Below are 17065 nucleotides of genomic sequence, written 5' to 3'. Positions count from 1 at the left end.
TTTCAGCAGCTGCTTTTGAAGAATGTCGATGTGGAGAAATAGCACAGCATTTGTGTCAAAAACTGTTTTTTTTTTTTTTTTTTAATGCTACTGGTATGCTATTTCTTCACATCGGAAGTCTTGTTATTCCATTCACAATTTCATGGTGATGATGATGATGATGATGATAATGAACATGACGATAATGACATGATGTGGCTGCGTGACACCAAGGTCTTTAGTATCCATCAGTGTCCAAGCTATATCCAACTATTATTTGTAAAATTCTGGAGAAGCAGCACAAAGAAAGAACAAACACTTGAGGTTGCCATTTGGAAGATAAAAAATCTCACAGCTTTGAGGACGGCACTTTCCTTGCATTGTCAAATCAACTCTAATAGAAAATGACCCTGTAACAAGTAGTGTTATTTGCATAAAGAAAAGCAAGCAGAAACTGGCATTGTTGTAAACAGTGCATTATGGATACACGTTTTGTTTCTCTTTTTAATCTGAATCATACATAAAAGAATCTACGAAATACAACTTTTCCCATCATTGTGAAGTTTTGTTAGTGTCTGTAAACAAAGGAACAGACACAGCAGTGATAATAACATAGCGTGGCAAGTTCGCTGCGCAGTTGGCAGAGGTGGCCAAGACTTGGGTGAGGCGAGTAGTCAAATCACAACAGAGCAGGCTCACTGCCAGTACTGTAGCATTAGAGTGATTGACCTGTATGTAGAAGTTTTAAAATGATATATTAAAACTTTTCATAACTAAAAAAACCTGCTAAGTCTTAATGTGTAATACTTCATAGTAAACATAACAGTGGCATTAAAAGACCAGAATATTAATTTAACTTTAGAGTGTACCTAACAGTTAGCCCTTGCCAGAATACATGGTCTTAAATAATACACAGTGTGGCCTTAATGGGTGTTTAAAACTGCTGCAGTGACTAGCGAACCAGTATGTAGGTGCTCCCATTGACATCACTTGTGACATTCAGAGCTGTCTCTTCTGTAATTCATTTGTGCCTCAGGTGGAAATGGAAGATACTGCTGCTGATGTGGAAAAGGACGACTCAAAAGCTGTAACTGAAACACAAGACAGTATAGCTGACAAGGAACCAGAGGGAGATGAAACTGAGAAGGATGGTGATGAGGTAAGGCGAGCCGGCTTCACTACATTTTAGATTAGTAGCACATGCTTTCCAAAGAAGAGATTGTGCCATGGCGCAGGAGGTGGGCTGCCACAGCAGTGGCAGCAATGAGTGTGGAGCTCTTCCAATCAGAGCTTTATGTACCTCGTACTGTTTCTATGTGAGTGTGCTGCTGCACTGAAATTTGAGGTAAGACCTCTGCAGGGAATTCAGTGAGAAGACTTGCATTATGTATTTCCACATTGTTCATTTGTTCATTACAGTTGGCAATAACAAATGGAGTTAGAAGAAAATTGGTTCAGGTAATTGAAATGTGGAATTTCTCAGAGTATTTTGTTGGCGCTCCACACAAAATAATCATTTAGGTTTGTTCAAGACTCTGTGTGTGTGTGTGTGTGTGTGTGTGTGTGTGTGTGTGTGTGTGTGTGCATGCGCGCATGCGTGCGCTCTTGTGCGTGTTTACTATTTTTTTGTCATTTGAGTGAAGTATGTTAAATTTCGTAATTCCCTTGTTTGCTACAGTACTATTGGCTAAGTTTTTGCTACAGTACTGTTGGCTAAGATTACAGCCAACTGCTCTTGCTTTCAGTGTTTGTATAGTTGTACTCAAGTAATTGTCAGATATATGGACAAGGTAGGCTATTCAGGTCTTCCTTTCTTTTAAGAAAAAGAGAAAGAGGTTAGAGATAACGTGACTTCTTGAATGTTTGTTGCAGAATCCATATTGATTTCCTCTGGAGAACATTTTATCTTGTTTGTTACAGTGAGAAATCTTTCTTACGGTCCAGTCTGTATTGTTCAAAACACAAATTTATTGTACATTAGACACAAAAACAGCATTGGGCAAGATGTTTGAGCACTGTTATCATTTGCACAGAATTTTTGTATATAATTGAGGAGAGTACAATATTTTAGTAGTAAATTTTAATTGAAAAATAAAATAATTCACAATCTTAAGTATTCCATTAACATATTGTTTAAAGAGTGTGTTTTTATGTACTCCAGTTTTCTAACGTTTGAAATTCTCAGAATCGTTAATCGATTGGATAATGTTTGTCTGTCTCTTGTACCGGAAAGGGAACATGAATAATGCATGATAAAACTCATTAATAAGTGATGCGTGATATGCATAATTTTTTTATTTCTTTCCCGCGTCATTTTTCTTTTCCATCAGATGACAACCAATTTTACATTAGTTCTATTGTAACACTTTGTAACTCAGTTAGGCTGGGTGCACAAAGGATTTTGAGCAGATGTATTAATTACTATATTTTCTTTGACATTGAAGTGATATCTGTGTCAGAAACAGAATTTGAAAGGACAATACTCTTGGCTGTAGTGTGCACAGTTTTTGCCAGATGTGTGCATTTAACACAAATTTTAAAATCTCTGTCATGGATTTTTTTGGATCACAAAGTATAATGAATTATTTTAATTTTGGCTCATGTACATACACTTTTTTAAAAATTTGAAAAAGCTATAAACGTGTCACACCACACTCCTGCAGCCAGAGGTTTATTTCTTAAGAACTAATATCCAAAATTAGAAAACAGAAATATGAGCATTAGTAGACATAGTGGAAGTGAAAATCAGTCACAGCCACCAGCCCACAAGTGGAGGGGATCTAGAATGATTAATGTGTAAGAGGTATCGAAAGGAGAATGCTTTCGAGAAGACTGTAGAATTACGAGGATCCGGAAGGACACAGCTGGCCAGTACTTATCTTCACGACGCAAAACTCTGAAAACTAGTGATACACATATTCCAGTTTTATAAAACCCAGAACCATGTGTCCCTTCCTCAGGGAGAAAAGAAGGATAGATTTGGGCTGTTGGAGAGCAGGAACAGGTCATGCAATGGTTATGAGGGTGAGGAACTTCAAATGCGTGTCTACTGTACTTGGCATTTTGCATCAGCTGGGTAAGCACTGATTGGCAATTCTGTGTCCTCGTTATGGGTTTTAGCATACTACAATGAATAACTCCTCTGGCTCTGGAGAGAGAGAGGGGGGGGGGGGGGAGGGGGGATTGTACACACTTTTGAACTCAGTATTCATATTATATAATGTGTAGTGTGTTTGCCTTCACTCATTCTTATGTTCATTTGTTATTTTACCTATTCATTGCCGTCTTTCTGATTTCTAGCATCATACTTCTTACTCCCACTTGTTAATTTATGAGGAGCTCTTTCATTAATTATTGCTATACTTGTGTTATTTGCTTCCTATTTAGATTACGTAGTAGCATTCTACAGTTGCATTGAGCTGCAACAAAATTATCCTACAATTGTGCTTCTGTTCACTCACTGGCATTGTAGTGTCAAAACAGAAGTCTAGCAACCAACATTGAATACACACCTTGCTGTGGAATTTGTTTCTTTTTCATTGCTACATCAGTAATAATCCCAATGTAAAACTATTATGTTGCTTTCCTTTTTGTTTGGTTTCAGTTTGTAACATAGCCAACTTTTCAAAGAAAGCTCATTACAGGTATTTGATTCAAGAAACTGTTATAGATCTTACTGTGCCGCTATAACTATTCCAGAACTGTAAAATTTGCCGTTATGCTGAATGTGACTACGGATGACACAATTGAGTAATTTAGTTTATTGATTCGAGCTGACGGTTGCTCTCTAATTCAATATCTTGGAGTGACTGCACAGTTTTAAGGGTGGTGCCAGACCACATAATGTGACTCATTTTTCTAGAGGACTGACACTTTAGTTGATTATTCTGACAGATCAGGATTGTGACATATAGCCCTGTAGCCGAAAGCAGGAAGAGCAACATTTATTGCCTCACTTGAGACTCCAAGTAGAGGGTGACAAAAGTATTTTGCACAGTTGAGGACAAAGTGAGGAATAGAATTGCTCTCGTGTAGCACTGATCTTTTTTCAGTGGCGGGCAAGCAAACTGCACGGGAACAGATTGTCGATGTTATGGAAACCAATTTATTGTCTTTTTCTCTCCATGTACATTGTGTTCATTTGCACAGAGACAAAGTTTGGGCCGCTTGCAGGAACCGGCTGACTGCACATGAAGTTGGTACTGTTTTATGTTTGGTGAGGTCACTCTTTATATAATCTGCCATATGTATTTGTGATGTGCCCCAGCAATCTTCTTCATTAGCATTGATTACCTGTATGATTCTCCATCTGGGTGATGTGCCTCCAAACTTGGGGTGCACAAATACTGCAACATTACATCAATTTATTTACAGTTGCGGCTGGAAGATCTGCAGGTTCTGTACTTGTTTTGTGACACCTAAATGAGGATTACTTCCCAATTTATGACATTGGGAAAAGAATTTTGCAGCACAGACAGACAGACAGACAGAGAATTTGTGGGTCAAGTGATGGATTTTGCACTTGTCATCAAATAAGCTTACTTTCTGGTCTGTCGAATCTCACTTTGCTTCGTAAATTAGCAGCCCTCAGTCATTTATTTTCAGTTTATTTTTAAGCTATGCAGTCTGTGTATGGATCACTGCTGGCATTCAGGTTGTATTTGGTACATCTGAACAAATTACAGTAGGGCATTAATGTATCCGCTCATCAAACACTATATGTGCACGGATTGTGGAGTAACTTATATGGATTCTACATGAAATAATAGATCTCCTCGTGTATTTGAGGCCAGGAAACTAGTTGCTACATACACCTGTAGTACTGTAGCACCTGTAATATCGAGTCAGATTATTATCTCATGGATGTGTTGAGATTTTATGAGTGACAATACAGTCTACAGTGCAGCATTTATAAAATGACAATTGCAAATATTGCGTAAATTAAATGGTCTGTTTGTGTTACTAATAATGAAACACACACATGGATATCTTGATGTGATGAAATTGCATTGAATTTTTAACCTCATATTTTACAAACTTTAATTTTCTCTTATATATATTTTGTTCTGTATTGTTGTCTTCTTTTTGACATAGTCATCACTGATTGTGATTATTATTTCAAAGTGAAGGGAAAATTCTGTTTATGAAATGAGTAAAGGTTGATTCAGTAATCAAACTCCTAATACTGTTTCTAGACTATCATTATTTTTGGATAGACGTAATCTGTAGCTAATTGTGTGCATCTCAGTTGACTTTTAAATAAATGTTACATGCTGTAGTGGTTATCTACAGATTGACAACTATATTATAAATGTACTACTTATTTTGTCTTGATGCGAAATAGCACATATATTTAGTACAACACTGCCTTCTTGCTTCTTCGTTGCTGACATTTCATTATGCAACAAAGCAGTTTTGCTGAATCGGGGAAAACACATATTTGATGCGTGCTCTGTATAGAGATTTGCTAATTTTAGTGTAGCAGTCAGTGTATTCACTTCAGGTAGAGCAACACTGAAATATAGAAAAAATATTGTTGAATACAATTTTATTATGATTGGCTTGCATATTAAAATATTTATTATGACATTCTTAGCAAATGTTCAGTTGTAGTTACCTAATCAGTCAATATTTGCATGCACAACACTTGTGTGTTCTGATACACGGCATTATTACTAAAAACTTAATTTCACTTGAATAATTATGCTTCTCATTTGAACCAAAGTTTAAGATACACATACATCACAACTTTTACAAACGCGTGGGAATGTGTTACCTATTATCTTGAACTTATGTGCCCTTACTTACAGTCACACTGGGAGTTGGACAAGAAATAGTTATTTACTACACTGTAATAGTTTTTTCTGCCCAATATTAGTATTGCCCTTATGATTGCACTTTTGTTGCACATAATGGCTCGTTCATATAATCCACAAATACATTCAGTAAAAGACTTCATTGCGTGCATTAAGAATAAATATTACAAGTGCATTCCTGTTATTTGAGGAAACATTTTATTTGAACACACCATGCAATTTGTTTGCAGGAAGAGTTAATTAATGTCACTGTGACACCTCATAACTTTTTTAATGTTGGTTTTGTAACTACCATTTCAGAATAGTGTTGTTCTTGACTGCTGCTTGGTCAAGCATAGTTGGAAATACACAACATTTTTCTGTGTTTTTCGATTGATAGTAGTACTACTATTGTTTACCTTACTGCATTATATGCAGCCTGCAACCAGTGCAGATGTAATTACTCAAGTCAATGGCTAAAGGAAGGGTATTATTCAGAGCTTATAAATGTACTGTAAAAAGATAACTTTGATACAAAAATGAGAATGCTTTTACTAAACACAAGATTTTGCAGAAATTTTTTCTGCCTTTCAGAAATAGTGCCTCTAATGGTTGGTAAGTTCTTAGTTGTAGAAACAGTTTCACTTACTTTTCTTTTGAAAGAAAATTCATCTGTGACTTGTGTCAGGTCTGCCTTAATAGTGATCATCTTACTTTTGTTGAGCCTAAAGAGTTGTTGCTTCAGGAGTTGGAGAACAGCACTACGTACACGAGCAAGTGGGAGCGCATGGAGCCTTCTGGTGATAAACTGAGTAAGTATATTTCCTAAAGACATATCTCACTCACCTCAAACTGTGAATGTGTCTGTTTCCAGGGCTGCAGTCTGACGAGCTACTGGCCTGATTGTGTCAGTGATGTGCAGGCTTATTGCAAATAATTGACAAGAGTTGTGTTCTCTGTCACAGATGTTCCATTTTTGTTCATGTGCAGTGATTTGCATTTCAGGAGTGTGCAGTGTAATGTGTTGAGCTCTGTGTGGAGAACTTAATTCTGCTGGTGAAGTGCTTACATCAGAGAGCGCTCACTGTTGACTAAACCTCTTAAATGTGGGGAGATAAAGGCAACTGATAAGTGAATGTGTTATTGTTTAGAGCTGGTCAGCAATAAGCCTGGGAAAAGTTTAGTCCACATTTGTTCTTATGAATTCTGTGTTGTCATTCCTCATATTTTTCTCTGGAAGTGAAAATTCTGAAGTTCATTTGACACTCCACATCCTTAATTTTTGTTGTTCTACAAAGAACAAAATTTGGATGTCAGGCAATATCAATCCATCCAGTGCTTTCCATTCTTTGATTTAGAAAGACTTTTATGGATACACAACCCGTCTGCTGCTTCAGTTGGTTTTATCTGTGGAACTGTTGGATTCATGTGCATCTGTTGTAATCTGCTTAGCTTGGGCTTTTCCATAAAGCTTACTGTTTTGTCATTGGGTGGCATTAAGAAAATAATTGCCATATCTGTGTCAGTGGTGATACTTCCTGTCATTTAAAAACTGTGTATTAGACTGAGACCCAGAGCAAAACACTGTGAGGTGAATATTGAACTGTGCCCAGGTACTGAGTATTAGGAACACTACCAGGAAAAGGCAAGGTTCAAATTCGAGTGTCGATCAACTGGATGATTTTAATCACCTCAGACACATCATTACAGGTCAGAGTGAAAAGTTCAGCGTATCCTATTCAAAGAATAACTCTTAAGTTTTTCTTAGCATGTGGCCAGTTCATGTTATGTACTTGAGTGCCACACACATTGTCACTGCCTAAGAACTCAACATAGGGGAAGTTTGAATAGTTTAAGATCCACACCTGTGTCCATAACATGACATTGGGTTGGAGGGTGGGGCTAGACATCAGGTTAGTCGCTTGCAATCGAGCATGGAAGGCAGTGTGTATCTTTCAGTGGAAGTTCACTTTTCCAGGTTTTGTAACCGAAGATACTTTCATTTCCACATTTACTTTGCCACTTTCTTGCAGTTCACAATGTGTATTAGAATATATTGCCGAAGAATTGACAGGCCTTTTCATTATGAAGAAGGTAATTTGAATCCAAGTTGACAGCATCATTACAGAACACCTTTAAGATGAACAGGATCCTTTTAATAATGTTAAACAGGAAAAGTTTTCTTCATGTTGTGCAAAATATTGTTTATTGGGTCACAAACTGGCTTTCTACTTCTTAGGCCACTGTCAACTGGTCACAGAATGTCACAGCGACAGATAAAATGACCTTTTAAATATACAAGAAATTAAATTTGCACCCACTTTCATTCATAAAATTAATGCAAGATATTCTGTAATTTATGTAGTGGCCAGAGTCTGTCATGCAGGTCGGTTAAGGATAAATAAGCAGAATCGTTTGGCGGTACAGCTACCGTCTTGCTAGCTTTTGTACTCTGCTGAGAACTGCCAAGTGCTCTCACGTCTGGCCATCTAGCTCGACTAATACCTCTCCTCAGACAGTTCCAACATGTTACATTATAGTTTCAAATGTATAAAAATCGTACTCCCACAGAACAAAATAACAGAAATATAATAAAAAACCCTCACTTCAGTCACTTAATGTCACAAGTTACCAGTTTCCCATTGGGCATCATGTGACAGACTTCAGAGCCCACAGGAAACCTGTGCTATACAGCGTATGGTAGTTTCCAGGGTTAAGATGCAGATTTAAATGAGTTACTACAAACATCAGGCTGTATGTGAGAGCTCCTCTCTGTATATATATTTTACAGAATAGCCTAATATGAATTCTTTATTACTATTACTGTACACTGTTAAGCCCGGTCCACACGCAACGATCTGTCTGCGCAGACATCGGCGCAGATGTCTGTACATGCAAAAGATTGCTGCAAATGTGGTGTGTTCACACGACACAAACCCCAATCTACTACTCGCCCGCCATCTGTCGGTGTAGAAATGAAATATCAGTGGCAAGCAACTACGCACCCCGTAAACGTCAAAATTTAATTCAGTTATTTTGAAATATAGAAATGGAGGAAGTTCTGTTGTGGTCTATGTTCGCAACTTGTGTAGCAAAAAACATTCAGACCAACCGCAGGAAACAGAGAAAGCGGTCAAAATGGTGTAGACAGTGGCTGCTAAAGCGAAAGCAGTTTTCTCACGTAAATTTACTGCGAGAGTTGCAGGGCGAACCAGTTTTGTTTTACATTACCTCATGTTCCATTTGCTCGCACATTGACACTCCAATTTCATCTTCAATTGTACTCCTGCTTGGTCTTGGCCTTTCTTGATCACTAAGAAAGCCAAGCAGATCAAAATACCATAACGTTGGCTGGTGTACTTGATCTACTCCTACACCAGACCACCCAGATTTCTGAACTTTGGATACCTCTTTTCGGTAAGCAATTCGCTGACAGACTTAATTTACTTGACTTGCCTTCATGAACTCATCCTTCAGGAAAGCGTAAATAGCTTCACATCTGTTGGGTATTATTTCACTCAATGCTTGTTTCGATATTGCAGATGAAAATTCCAAATCCTTGTAGCTCCTTCCTGTTGCTAGGAGTCTTAATGTTACTGCCAGCCGTTCATGAGGAGAAATTGCCCTTCTCATACAAGTATTTTTTCTCATAATATGAGGGGTTACAATTTTTAAGAGATAATTATAAGTTTCGACATCCATCCGCAAATAATTTCGCCAGTTTGCAACGAAATTATTTTTTTATTACCGTTTCTCTGCTTGCCAAGGCGTCAACTGCCCGCAATTTTTCAATTAAAGCATTGTATGCTGCTGTCTTTTTGTTTCGGTCACTATATTCTTTACTTTTAATCTTCCACAAACATGGGTGGTTTCTGTATATTTCAATGAATTCACTTACAAACTCTCGAGAACACTTACGAGTATCAGCCATTTTAATGCCCTGTGCGCACAAATACAAACACTAGACTGAGCAAACAGCTGTTTCGCGCCAGATTTGCGGCGATCTCCTGTCCACACGCTCCAACTTGTCTGCGCAGATGTGGTTTGAACCCACAGATTTGAGAGGTTTCGCTCAAACCTCCAACTCCAACTTCCAGGTTTGCACACACCTCAGGTTGGTGCAAATCTTCTGTCCACACGCAACGATCTGTCTGCGCACATCACATGTGCGCAGACAGATCGTTTCATGTGGACGGGCCTTTACATGGATTTCTGCAAACCAATCCACTGACAAAGGCGGAATGTGAATTTTAGCACTATCATGAGACGTAGAGACTGGCTGACTGTCCTAGGTATGGCAGTTCTATCGTTTGTCATTTATTCACAACATCTTGTTTTATGATATTTGTGAACATTTTTGCTTTTATCTTTCTGTTATGACTCTGCCATAATTAAACATCTGTAACAGTTTCATTTATAAAGTGAAGGATTATCAGTTCCAGTAATTGTATTCTTTACATTTATAGTCATTGGATAAAATAATATGAACACCCTGATAGCAATAAACCATTTCCAGCACTTGTTTTAAGACTCATAATTAAAGCACTGATGTTGTCTTTTAATTGCTCTACGTACTATAACAACTCTGAAAGTGATGTGACCCATCATTACACATGGGATCATTTTGGTGTGTGCAGGTCTACAGTTGTCTGGGACACAACAGACTTCTGACAAATTGTCGATGTAGGCTTTTGCATTTGTGACAATGGCAAAAAAATCTGCTGACTATATTTAGTGAAACTATTTTACACTTTGAGATCTATTTCATGGGAATTATTTACCTGCTAAAGATAATAATAGTAGGACAACTGAATTTAGTAATGCAGAGACTAGAGATCATTGGAGGTGATTAAGGGTTGCTGCCCTAAAAATGAATGCTGAGCTAAATAAGCATCTAAAGAGTTAAGTGAGATAGGAACAGCATTAAATATAGTTGATATAGAGCTATTACTACCAGACCTCTTCCCTACCTGGCAAACAACAGAGAACCTGTGGTGCTGAGGAAACACTGACCAGTGGAAAAATGTAATGTAGTCCTAGAAGTTCCTTACAACAGAACAGTAAACGTAACATCCCCACAATCTTCCTTGAACTGTGAAACATAGTGGAAGTCATATAACGACTTTGGAGGTCATGTTGTGGTTCCAGTGCTTCATCTTACAGTCACAGTGAGAGGAGACATGAAGCTCAATGGATATTTTTTGAAGACCTGGTGAATTTATTGGTGATAGTGCCCCATTTGCACAGCTGGAAATGTCTGAGAGTGGCTAAGTATGTGTGGGAATGAAATGGCACACCTTCCCGTACTTGATGTTAATATTGTCAATCCATTGCAGCCCATATTTTAAAACCAGCCTGAATGTCTGTTGCTTACCTCCATTATTTCTCGAGGTACTACAATAGTTTCTATGCACAAAATTAAATAAAAATCCCAGTTATTGGTATTCAGAATTTATATTCATCGATTCATGGAAGATTTCAGGCAGTTCGGTTTCAGAGGTGGCTCTAAACCATACTAAGGGGACATTTGTATTATTTTGTTCGTCTCTGGCAACTGCAGCTTTTTGTCTTAGGATTGGGGTGCTACGTAAACAGTAGTGAAGGAATTCTGCAGTGCATATGTCCAAGAAGTAATGATGCTGACTTCACTGAACAAAGTTAAAGGGAAAGCAAATCAAATTTCCAGCCACAGGAATTGGTAGAGTGTGGTCTGACATTGCCCAGTTGTGGCAGAATCTCACCAGAGTGTAAATCGCTTTTGAAATGAAGAAGTGTGTGAGCACTGAGTTGCAGATTAAAATACAAAGAGAAGGAGGGGGTCATCAGTGATGTCGATACAGTTTTTGTTTCAAGACAAAAAGTCTGAACTGTGAGTTAACTTACAATGATAGAGGATGCTTGAACTGAGGGTGCTTTGTGGCAACATCCGTGTTTTAAGTAGCATAAAGCATTCACAAAAGAATGAGCTGGGCACTACTACCCCTCCAACCACTGTGAGATCTATTCTGATTGCCATAAAAATAAATTCAGTTATTGATTTGTTAATAAATTTGGCAAACAGAAGTAGTGGATTTTCTAATTTTGTGATAGTCATTAGGTACGATCTTATTTTGTGTGTTTTGCCACTGTCGGCTCATCGTGTGACATTGTTCTGTTCCTCAAAGTTAAATTATGTAACTGTGCTTCATTGACACTCATGTAATTCTCAGATTCAATCTGAAGAGATACTTTGATACAGTGTGATTTATTTCCAGCTTATGTAGACAGATATCGTGAGATGACACTCATTCATTGCATGTTTGCTTTGTCTACCCCTTGCTTGTGGAAGTTGTGGAGCATTAGGACTAATTTTGTTATATCTTTCAAAAGGGCGGTTCTTTTTGTCGCACATCTTGAATTCGTGTTTATCACTGTGTCTGGTTACAGATCGGCTTGACGGGCTTGGGAGGATGCAGAGGGCGAGCCACTCCGACTCAAAGCCGCGCTCCCTGGAAGACTGGCTTCAGTTAAGTGACGAGTATGTGCAGCGAGAAGCTACACCGGGAAAGAAGCGGGTATGTCAAATGGTTGCATCGACCAAATACTGTCCCACTTTCTGTGATGTTATCTGGATTTCTGCTAACTCCATAAAGCTTTGTATTTATTTTTACCACAGCAGCCTTTTATGGTAGTCGTGTCAGTTCACATTAATTTAATGCAGATTAATACCCCAAATTCTTTGAGATTGCATTTCAGTTCCAGACAAGTGCTGTAACACCCTTCCATTCATGTGTATATTAATGAATGTAGTGGTATTGTGTTTGAATTTCATTATTAACATTTTTGGAGGGCTTTTTTGAGTTTCTTGGGTGTTCTGTGTTTGATAAGTAATTTTAACTTCAGAGAAAGATGTCAATAATCTCTAGATATGAATGAGAATTAGCTGTATATGAAGTTCAGTAAGTTTAAATATCTGGAGAAGTGACATGTATCATGTGATTGGTGGCTGTTTTTTCTATGTACTTGTAACAAAGCCACTTATAAATTGTTTGAGAAGAAGGAAGGAAAAATAAGATTTCGCATCACACAGGCAACGAGGTCATTAAATGCAGAGCACGAGTCCAGGTTGTGGAAGGGTGGCAAACAAAACTGACCATGTTCTTTAGAGATGAAATGTCTCAGCATTTGCCTTGAACCCTCTAGAAAACCCCCAGGAAACCTAAATCTGGATGTCGGTTCAAGGATATGAATTGTTACCCTTCTAAATGTGAATGCAGTGTTTCCCAAATGTGAATGCAGTGCTTTGAATGAGTACTTAAATGTTGACGAAATTAGTACTATGTTGTGAGCAGCAATGAAGATGTAATCATCTGGACTCGATCCTTGCAACATTGTTATGGAGATGTATTAAATAAGTAGTCTATGTACAAGAGAGGTTGTAATACGATACTGGGAAGTTGAATATAAATAATGGAAGGAGTAAAGGCAATCACTCACTGAACCATTGAGGACTGGGAGGGAGAGGCAATTGAGGAATGGGGTGGGCATGCGACACCAGTGAGCAAACCCACTACAGACATGTGTGGCACACAATGTGGTTGAGGACCAAGACTGGTTCACAGGGGAGGTTGATAGGCCAGTGCAGATCAGTGTGGGGCGGGGGCCTGTGTTCAGAGAAGCTGGAGTTTTGCCAGAGAAGTGTCTATATGCGGGTCGTAGAATGACCATTACAGTCTAGCATGTCGTGCTCGGTGATGTGGTTTTCTGCTGACTACTTAACTTCATTGTTGGCACAGCCCTAGGTTTGTCACTTGAACCCAGTAGTCGAATCAGTCTCGAAGAGTATCGCCGTAAAAATTTATTGCAATGTAGGCCACTTCAGTTTTATAGCACAGTGACCGTACACCTTACAATGTACTGGAATGAAACTGACCAGAAACCTCTGAACTTTGGCTGAGAGCAGAGTTGACCACCCACTGTCAGCATGTGTTACTTTGCACCACATATTCAACTCAGTGGCTGTTTGACAAACCCGACTGGCACTCATGTCTCCATTTAACTCCCTCTCAAACACTCCATCAAGTCCCAGTCCAGTCCTTCACTAGAGCACCTGCTATACATCCTCCTGCCTACACTGGGCTGGGTACAGCACTTCCATGATCACATCCTGTCCACACACACCCCCATCCCTCCGCTGTTGCCTCCCCCTCCAGCCATTTCTCCACCTCCTTTCTTCCCCGCTCCACATCGCTCATCCTGTCACCCCAGTCAAGCTGCAATGTTGCTACGATGTAGTTGACCAGAATAGTGTAGCTGTGTGTGGGTCTCACTTAGCTCCGAAGAAGGATATCGTCCACCAAAAGATTAACAACATTTTCAGTCACTTGAGGACTTAACTGTACCATGAATTGTCACCTTTACTCCTGTCAACATTTGTATTCCACCCATGATTTTCCATTGTCAAAAGCCAGTATCAAGTAAGGAATCTGGGAGTAGACTATAAACCCATATGTATCATTGTCGCAGTGCCTATGAAGATGAAATTAGCCTAATTCTATTGGCCACAGAGGCATTTAAGCAGTCATTCTTCTCACAATCTGTAAGCAAATGGAATGGGAAGAAGTCGTAGTGAGTGATACTCTTGGCTGTGCAGTTCATATAATTTTTTTCTTTAGTAATTTATGTTTCAGTCTTTTTTTACCCCTCACTAATCTTTATCACTGTAACTGTGTCTAGCGTTGTGACCCCTTATGGCAGCCGTCATGTACTGGCTTGGTTTTGCTCTCCAATGGCACTAAAGGGTGATGATAGAGACTGTACAGTACACAGTGCTGTTGTGTTGCACTGTGTTGCCAGTATCATACATAGGCTCTTACTTGCGGTTACCTTGGTGGTGTGTGTCTGTATTATTTCCAGACTTTGTACTTATATCACATTTGTTAAATATCTGGCCCTCTGCTGACAATTTAAAGCTGTATGCTCCCAGTTTGTGTCCTCTTTTCATGCCCATTTTATTTAAATTTACGCAAGCCACTTTAAGTGTGTTTTTCTTTCACTGTGCAACGGATCCAAAGATGATTTTTTTCTGGCAGAAGTCAGATGTTTGTTAGTATTCAGTGACTGCAAATAGACAGAAAAGTAGTAGTTTCGACTTATGGGAGTTTGTAGTAAGTGTAAATGTAGTGAATAGAGTGAGGTGGAGCCATTTTTAAGACACTGAACTCTTAAGCACAGCTCTGAATCTGTCTGCCTTCCAATTTTAGTTTTTCTACAGTTCTCCTATTAGCACCCTTGCTATAGGGGTAGCGTCTTTGCCTAGTAATCAAAGTGTCCTCGATCCCAGGTTTTTCCTCATCACCGGTTAAATTTTTAATAAGAATCATCAGCAATTGCGGCTGATGGCTTCTGGCATCAGAAGTCACTCTCATTTTGCTAATGGCCTTGTCAAAATGGTCACAGGAACAGACAGAGGTTCAGGGCAGACTCTTGCCCTTGGAGTTGGAAACTGCCCCTAAAACGTGGAAGAATCACCAGTGATCAACATCATGAGGATGCAGAAGGTAGTGGAAACCACTGTATTAAAGACACTTAATGTGTATGCACAGGACATGTGGCCTGTGATTGAAAAAGTGTCATGATGATCTCTACATTGGCAAAAGATTATGGACTAGTCCTCTATTTTGGTCTGTGGGAGGGGACTGCCAAGGGGAGGTGACCAAGAGAAAAAGATTGAATAACCAACAAAAGAGAAACATTTTACGAGCCAGAGTGTGGACTGTCAGTCATTTGAAAGTGGTAGGGAAGCTAAAAAATCTGAAAAGAGGAATGCTATGGCTCTATCTAGATACAGTGGGCATCAGTGAAGTGAAAGGGAAAGCAGGCAAGGATTTCTTGTCAGATGAGTGTAGGGTAATATCAGCAGTCACAAAAGATGGTATAAGGTGGGGTTGTATTCATTGTGAATAGGAAAGTCGGATAGGATTGTTCTCATCTGAATCAACAGCGATCCAACACCAACAATGATGGTTCAGGTATATATGCCAATGTCGCAAACAGATGATGAAGAGAAAGTATATGAAGATATTGGACAGACAGTTCAGTATGTGAAGGGAAATGCAAATCCATTAGTCGTGGGGACTGGAATGTGGTTGTAGGGGAGGGAGTAGAAGAAATGGTTGCAGGAGAGTATGGGTTTGGTAATAGGAGCAATAGAGGAGAAAGACTGATTGAGTTCTGAAATAAATATCAGTTAGTAATAATGAATACTGTGTTCAAGACTCACAAGAGGAGAAGGCATACTTGGAAGAGGTCCAGAATTATCGGAAGATTTCAGTTAGATTACATCTTGGGCTGGCAGAGATTCTGAAATGAGATATCGGATTGTAAGGCATACCCAGGAGCAGAAATAGACTCAGATCAAAGTTTAGTAATGATTAAGAGTAGGCTGACTAGAGACTAGTCAGGAAGAATTAGTGTGCAAAGTAATGTAATGTGGAAGTACTAAGGAATTAAGAGACACGTTCAAGTTCTCTGAGACTATAGATACTGCAATAATGAATAGCTCAGTGGGCAGCTCAGTTAAAAAAGAAAGGACATATCTACAAAGGGCAATCACAGAAGTTGGGAAAAAATCTGAATGTACAAGGAAGGCAACTGCGAAGAAGCCTTGGATAATAGATAAAATACTTCATCTGACTGATGAAAGAAGGAAGTACAAAAATGCTCAAGGAAATACAGAAATACAAGTCACTTAGGAATGAAATAAATGCGAAGTGCTGGGAAGCTAAGCAAAATGGCTGCATGAAAAATGTGGAGAAATCAAAAACGAAATTTTAGAATCTTAAGCATGGTGGCAGTAGCAACTGTGCAAGTGTAATATATCGGTTAAAAACAGCCACCAGTTGCGGAAGGCAGTAGTCAGAAGCTCATGACCTAGCTTTCAACCCATACAAATAGGCCTTAATGAGAAGCCTTATTACTTAGAAATAAGTATATGCAGATAAATGCAACATTCAGAAATTAGGATATTATAAAAACACATCATCAGCCCTAGTTATAAGAGCATCATCCTGTTTAAGTGTATGGTTTATACTGCATATTACTTTATTCTCAACTGGCAGTTCATTTACTCTAGTGACATTAACTTTTTCTTTTATTAACACATTACAATGTTCATGAGCAATCCTAATCTGTTGCAGTTTTTCTATTTCATGCTTATAAAGACCCACCTTTAGATCAGCAATGAAATCTACTATAACAGTAGGATCACTAAGCCTAGGTTTTACATTGAATTTGAGACCTTTACAAGATAG

At 38.7% G+C, this 17065-nt stretch overlaps 1 protein-coding gene across 8 annotated transcripts in view; it reads left to right on the top strand.

The window, feature by feature from the left end:
* Positions 1-17065, top strand: part of LOC126210040 (YLP motif-containing protein 1-like) — a 392244-nt gene that overhangs the window by 264112 nt on the left and 111067 nt on the right. For 4 of the 8 annotated variants that reach the window (XM_049939145.1, XM_049939142.1, XM_049939143.1 and 1 more), the window contains 3 exons: positions 1016-1138; positions 6520-6586; positions 12201-12328. In XM_049939145.1, the coding sequence (XP_049795102.1) occupies positions 1016-1138; positions 6520-6586; positions 12201-12328 (318 nt within the window). The remainder of the gene's footprint in view (positions 1-1015; positions 1139-6519; positions 6587-12200; positions 12329-17065) is intronic. The other 4 variants (XR_007540599.1, XR_007540598.1, XR_007540597.1 and 1 more) reach the window with 2 other exon arrangements.

The sequence above is a fragment of the Schistocerca nitens genome, chromosome 10 (assembly GCF_023898315.1).
Source record: "Schistocerca nitens isolate TAMUIC-IGC-003100 chromosome 10, iqSchNite1.1, whole genome shotgun sequence".
Classification (NCBI taxonomy): domain Eukaryota; kingdom Metazoa; phylum Arthropoda; class Insecta; order Orthoptera; family Acrididae; genus Schistocerca; species Schistocerca nitens.
This window is presented reverse-complemented; position numbering and strand designations above follow the sequence as displayed.